The sequence below is a fragment of the Macadamia integrifolia genome, chromosome 3, assembly GCF_013358625.1.
Source record: "Macadamia integrifolia cultivar HAES 741 chromosome 3, SCU_Mint_v3, whole genome shotgun sequence".
Classification (NCBI taxonomy): Eukaryota; Viridiplantae; Streptophyta; class Magnoliopsida; order Proteales; family Proteaceae; genus Macadamia; species Macadamia integrifolia.
In genome coordinates this window covers 4,525,355-4,532,804 of record NC_056559.1, presented here as the reverse complement: position 1 = coordinate 4,532,804, position 7,450 = coordinate 4,525,355, and the positions used below count along the sequence as shown (strand labels likewise).

At 37.2% G+C, this 7,450-nt stretch overlaps 1 protein-coding gene across 1 annotated transcript; it reads right to left on the bottom strand.

The window, feature by feature from the left end:
* Positions 1-6,475: 6,475 nt before the first annotated feature.
* Positions 6,476-6,979, bottom strand: LOC122073721. Its single transcript, XM_042638347.1, has one exon. It carries the CDS (start codon positions 6,977-6,979, stop codon positions 6,476-6,478), a length of 504 nt encoding a protein of 167 aa, XP_042494281.1.
* Positions 6,980-7,450: the final 471 nt, after the last annotated feature.

The window sequence follows — 7,450 nt, the reverse complement described above, 5'->3', positions numbered from 1 at the left end:
TAGTAAGTTTTCCCCCGATAAATGGAAAGGAGAGATACACGTCAAGACGTGCTGAAGGGATAATTTGGAGCTGATCAGCAATAGTCCTCTTGAAAGAAGAACTCACGTTGGGGCTATACTGAATTCTATACAGAATGTTTGCAGTAGTAGTCTAGAATACATTTGAAAGCATCCAATTCCCCTGAAGTAGCTTGACCAAACAATAGAAGGTCATCAGCAAAGGCTAAATGAGATATGGATTCTCCTCCTCTGGTCAGCTCTATTCCTCTAATGTGATCCCTTTGATGGGCGATTGCCCATTGGGAAGAGAGAACCTCCGCACAAAGTACAAAAAGATAGGATGATAAAAGGTCTCCCTAGCATAGTCCTCGGGTGGGTTTAAAAAATTGCAATGGAGAACCGTTTAATAGAACAGCCACTTCTAAAGTGGTGACACAAAACTTCACCCATTTGACCCATTGGCTGTGAAATCCATATGCCAACGGGGCCTTCTCGAGAAAGCTTCATTCCATCCGATCATAAGCCTTCTGCATATCGATTTTAATTGACATGAAGCCCTTATTACCTTGTTTAGTACGTTTAATCTGATGAAAGAGTTCATGGCAGATAAGAACATTGTCATGAATATTGCGCCCTTTGATAAACCCATTCTGACTAAATGATATGACTTTGGCTAATATAGGTTGTAATCGTGAAACAAGGATGCGGGAAATGATTTTGTAAATGAAATTGCATAGGCTGATGGGACGGAATTCACAGACCGAGGTTGGGTGATCAACTTTAGGGATCAAGACAATAAACGTCTGGTTGGGGGATTTTGAGAAGGTACCAGAATTGAAGAAGGTTTGTACCATTTTAATCACATCCGATCCAATAATTGCCCATGTGTTTTTGATAAAATAGGCATTGGAACCCATCTAGGCTGGGAGCTTTGGAAGAGGCCATACCCATAACAATTTTATAAATTTCAGCAGCTATAACTGGTTGTATATTGTTATCGGCAACAGAAACCAGATTTTGAATACAATCAAAGTAGTTATCATTTGGAATCGGGGCTGAGGAAGTATAAAGTTGTTGGAAGTAGCTGGTAAAGGCTGCCCCAATGTCTGCTCTATCTGATAAAGAGAGTCCATGGTGGTTTAAACACTTGATAAAATTCCAAGCTTTTCGACGGAAGGCAGTAAGATGAAAATACCTGGTATTTTTGCCCCCGAAGTAGAGCTAGTCTAAGCGTGATTTTTGAAACCATAGTAGTTCAGATTGATTGATGGATCTGTTGGGGATTCTTTACCATATTAAACATATGAATAACCCTATAGTGTTTAGAATACAAGAATCATCAATCAATTATAAAAGATTAATCATAGGTGTAGTCCCTAAACCAAGAACAATAAAGTATCCCATCTTAAAATACATAACCATATAGATTTATCATATCTATAATAATCAATGGGACAACCATGACATGAACCATAAATGGGAATAGAGAAGTACCTGTGTCCCGATCATGAACCTTTGTCCCATGTGGTTAAACATTACTCCCATGAAGATGACAATGACGAACTACGCAAGTGGAGTTCTTCTACTGAGATCTTCTGCAGCCTCTTACTCTAGGGTTTCCTTTCTTTCTGTGCACTTGCTCTTATGAGAAAGCCATGCTCCCAAAACCAATAAGGCATTAAGTAAAGTAATGGCTGCAGGGATCGTCAGTATTCTATTTATAATAGAATCCCTAAAACCCTATTCCACTCTCACAATGGAAAGAGCTAGGAGTTTCCTAATCAGAGCGGGTCTATAATTGCTTGGGCCCAATGGATCAATCGGTATCAGTTAAGCTCACATAAAAATCCTAACAATCTCCCACTTGGGCTACACTGATACTGATGTCTTTCCATTGACTCCTGGCCAAATAATTCCAAGACTGAACACCACTCAAACAAACTTTGATCCAATCAATAATCTCTACTGTTGAACAATAGTAGAAAATACACCTCAATATACGACATATAACTATCTAATGTTATAAACAATAGAAAATTATCAATCCAAATTGCCTGGAAACATATATATAAGGAGTTAAAATCATACATGTGATCACATGAAATATACATTTCCTTATAGGTCATTTCTTGATCTAAAGATCAGCCTACCTTGAAAACCTCACAGGTAGAAAACTTTGATATTAATCAAAGCTTGGCAAACTGCCATTTTCTTGAATTAATATCTTACTTTGGCATACCGCCTATGGCTAACTGCCACTTCCATGGATTTAGGTTAAATACCACCATAAATCACAAACTTTGGCAAACCGCCTGTAGTAAACCACCACTTTTATGGACATAGGCTAAATACCACCATACATCACAAATTCTGACAAAATATCGTCAATTACCTTGGCCAAGCATTACCAATAAATCTTAACAAGCACAACCTTTAAACTTTGGCTTTTACCACTATGATATCTTTGGTTAAATGAGATCATAAAACTCCTACTAACCAAGCATGTCAAAAACCTCAATAACACCAATGTCAGAAAATATGGCTCTTGAGTACTTTGTCGATAAACTTGGATGACATCACTTTTGGGCAAATGTCACATTTACCTTGGGAAACACACAATTGAACTGAATGTACCACTTTGGTGGGTTTCACTCATTCCTATCATGTTTTCCACATTAGAGATGAATATATGTACAGAAGTGTATGCTTTAATGTGTTTCTTACACAATCAGAGACAACACAAACAAATGAAGCATAAATGTACATAAATAATTCAGAGAACAGAATTTAAGATAAAATCAATTCAAAATTACTCCAAAGTCATTATAAACTTAATAGGGCAATAAAATTGTTCATATTTCCCTTCAGTTGTGCTTTGTTCAGCAACAACACCTGTTTTGGTTCCCTGAGAGCTAAAACCAGATCAAGTAACCCTAAAAATCTCAGGTATGAATCATACACACCAAATAACCGGGCTAGAAAATTTAATATGTACACCTAGCAGATAAACTACACAATAAATGTACATCTAGCAGATAAAACACACAAGAGTCACAACCGTAACTACATTCCTATCCTTTGGGCTAAGAATGTACTGGTCCTCTTGTAAATCCAAATTTACTGTGAAAATACAATTACTTTTATCACATGTGGGTTTAGAAACCTCTAAGTTATAGTCCTTTCCATACATGTATTTTCTTTAACTTGGGTGACATCACCTTTGGGCAAATGTCACCAACTTTGCTGCGCTTGGAAAAACGATGACATAATAGGATGTGCCACTTTGGTGGATTCCATCCAATCATTTCATAGCTTCCTAGAAAATACTGTGCAGCATAAAATGTGCGGAAGCTCACACCCAGTTTAATTCTAATATATTTATCCATCATAAGGTGTTTCAAACAAAACATTCAAGTTCAAAATGACATGAATATGAATTTACTATATATTTTAGCCATAAATAATTCTTCAATATCATGATAAAAATAAATCAATGCAAAACTCCAAATAATTCTTTTGCATGAAAAACAATATAGTACACTGAATTTATTCTCCCACTAGCAACCTAGTATACTGACCTTCTACTAGTAACATCCTCCCACTAGCAACCTAGTATACCGAATTTATTCTCCCACTGGTCGAGCCACATAAAATAGCTTAAGATCTTCGACCAGTCATAAATTAATCCATTTATTGGATAACACAATTCGTTAAATGTGACACATATAAACTTGTTCACATATGCCCAAAACAAAAGAAACCAAACATTTATCAATTAATGTTCATAAATAGGTTTTCAGAGAACAATGACAGTGTTTAAGAACTTGGTATTGAATTGATCAAAATCAACACTAATCCAACCCAACCAATCCGAATTGATCCAATCGGAATACAAAAATAACACATTAAATAAACCTATAACCTATGGTCATAGTGATGAAACCCTCATCCACCCTATTGCCATTGATCAACTGTCCAATACCTTTTAGGGCAAAAAACTTTGCTTTAAAAGCATAATACCAAACTATTGATTTGGTTCTCCTAGTATAGAAAACTAGGTCTTTGAGACATATGTAAACCTCTATATTCTCAAGCCACTTTTAAAGACATTAGCTTAATGGTTCAACTCAAGGAAGAATAATCCATTCGATATTTAATTAATGCATGTAACATCAATAAAAACCAACATTACATCACTAACCATTAAACATAATCAAAGTGTCAACTGAACTACAATCTCAACCTTTAGGTCTGGAATGCACTAGTCCACTCAAAAACTACAATGACCGTGGGAGCTCTTCAACTTCAAAAATTACTATCACTTTTGGATGCATAACAACTTCTAGGTTAAGGTCTGCCTAGAGTACACTTGCATTTATGTATGTCTTTGATAATGTCGCCTTTGGGCAAACATTACAATGTCGCCTTTAGGCAAACATTACCTAATTCCTGCTAACAATTTTCTATGTCTTTGAATATAAGACAAAATCTTTGAGTTGTAAACATATTACAGTAATCTTAGATTTTACCACTTTGGTGGGTTCCATCAATTCCACTGCAATAGCTTACAACTACACCTGGCAGCTTAAATTTGTGGGTTATTTAAACATGAACTAAATATCAATTTACATGTAAAAGAACAAGCATGTAACTGTTAACAAAATAAACATTACAATGCTCAATTATCAATTACTTCAAGAGTGTCAACCGGAACTTCATACTAATCCACTCAAGTTTCTGTAATTACTGCGAGACTTCTTCTAACTTTTGAAAAGTACCGCCATCTTTGGATGGACAACATCTTCTAAGTTGAGAAATCCTTATTCTGTTTTTCACTTGCTTTAATTTTAACCTTTCTTTGATAATGTCACATTTGAGTGAACATTAGCAACTTTGCTACCAATCATTATTCTCTGTCTTTTCAAACAAAGAAGACTTTGATTTATAATCTATTACAATAAGGTTGAACTTTACCACTTTGGTGGATTCCACCTAATCTTATTGTAATAGTCTACAAATTCATTCCGGTAGCTAAAAGTGGGATTGTTTAAGCATGAATAAAAATATTCATAAACAAAAGCATGAACTACATTACCAAGAATAACCAAGTTCATATTCTGATATGCAAGTAATGTATGAGTTGATTTTCTTTTATTTTTTCCAATTAATAGGAAAATCATAAAGAATCATTAACCACTCATACTTGTAACTTATACAAAACAAATCATAAAAGTTGATCAAAACTAGGCTCATAATATATCAAAACGAAGAGCACGAAAAACTGGACTCAACCCAAAAAACCAGGGTGAAAAATTCTTCACCGTTTGCCCGTACGAGCCATTTGAAGTTGCAGAACTAAAAATAGATCAAAATCAATCTAGTTTCTCAAACCAACCGGTTCGACCAACCGGTCTAATCCGGTTCGGGCATATTGATTCCGGGTCAAAATCCGAGTCAATTGGTCAACGATTCTGTCAACCTTTGACCGAGTCAAACAGAGTTGGTCATGAGTTGACCCACTGCACCCCGGGTTAACTCGGTAGGGTTTCCGAGGTGACCCGGCGATGACTCGCCGCCGTTTTTTTTTTTTTTTTTTTGAATTTAAAAAAAAAAAAATTTCTCTCTCCTCCGGCAGCCGGTTTCCGGCGGCGCGTCCGGAGGTTTCCGGTGACTTGCGGCATACCGCCGCGACCGTCTTTTCATGCTCTACAACTTTCGTGAAGAAAGTTTTCCCATATGGGATCTTTAAGTAATGGTAAAATTATGATTTTCATGATTTGGGACACAAACCCTATACAAAATCAATTTTCCTTGATTCTAACACTGTAAGGGTTGGCTCTGATACCAATTGTTGGGGATTCTTTACCATATTAAACATATGAATAACCCTATAGTGTTTAGAATACAAGAATCATCAACCAATCATAAAAGATTAATCATAGGTGTAGTCCCTAAACCAAGAACAATAAAGTATCCCATCTTAAAATACATAACCATATAGATTTACCATATCTATAATAATCAATGGGACAACCATGACATGAACCATAAATGGGAATAAAGAAGTACCTGTGTCCCATGAACATAGATCATGAACCTCTGTCCCATGTGGTTAAACATTACTCCCATGAAGATGACAATGACGAACTACGCAAGTGGAGTCCTTCTACTGAGATCTTCTGCAGCCTCTTACTCTAGGGTTTCCTTTCTTTCTGTGCACTTGCTCTTGTGAGAAAGCCGTGCTCCCAAAACCAATAAGGCATTAAGTAAAGTAATGGTTGCAGGGATCGTCAGTATTCTATTTATAATGGAATCCCTAAAACCCTATTCCACTCTCATAATGGAAAGAGCTAGGAGTTTCCTAACCAGAGTGGGTCTATAATTGCTTGGGCCCAATGGATCAATCGGTATCAGTTAAGCCCACATAAAAATCCTAACAGAATCGCTTAAGCAGCAAGTCTGTAAAATAATTCTCTTATTGCTTCCAATGTTCATCTCTATCTTGAATGGGAATATTATGAAGATTTTCTAACGTAGCCCTTAGATGATTGATTCTGTTGTGAATATTATCTACCACCAACTTATTCCAGGATTTAAGACATTTTGAAAGCTTAGATAATTTACTGTGCAGTGAGAAGGAAGGGGAGCCAGGCACATAAGGGAACCACTCAATTTGCATTACAGATTCAAAAGTAGGCTCAAGGAGCCAACATGCTTCAAAACGAAATGGTCGCTTAAGATAACAAAACTCCTGTTGGAAATTCAAAAGAAGAGCCTTGTGATCAGATGAGGAAACCTCAATATGATCGACGAAGAGCGTAGGGAATTTCTCTATCCATTCAGCAGAACAAAAGAAGCGATCCAACCTTGCTTCTATCCAAAGACCTTGCCTCTGACGATTAGCCCATGTGAATGAGGTTCCATGGAAAGGGAGATCGATCATATCAGAACTAGCAGTGAAGTCTTGGAGTTCTTTCATTTAAGTAGCGAAGTGGGGGACCTCCATGTTTATCTGCTGGTGCCAAGTAAGAATTCCAATCCCCACCGATAAGCCAAGGACGAGTCGTTGAGGCTAAGAAATGGCAGATGGAGTTTCATTGCAATCGGCGCTCTGAAGGGAGGCAGCTACAATAATGCAAACGTGCAAGTGCTGCTAAAAGCTTCAGTCGGGAAGGAGACTTTAGTGTGGAAGCACCAAGAGGACTGCCAAAGTAGCGAGACCTGGAGGCTGGCTTTCCAAAAGAGAGCAATTCCCCCACAACAGTTCAGTGCTGGGGAGCAAACAAAACATTCAAAACCAAGCATGCGACATAGAGACCTGAAATCATCTTGAGTGGGTTTAGTTTCTGAAAGGAAAATCATCGACGACCTTTTATTTACTACTAAGTTGCGGAGTTCCTGCTTTACCAAGGGACGGCCCAATCCTCGGCAATTCAGAGATAAGAACGTC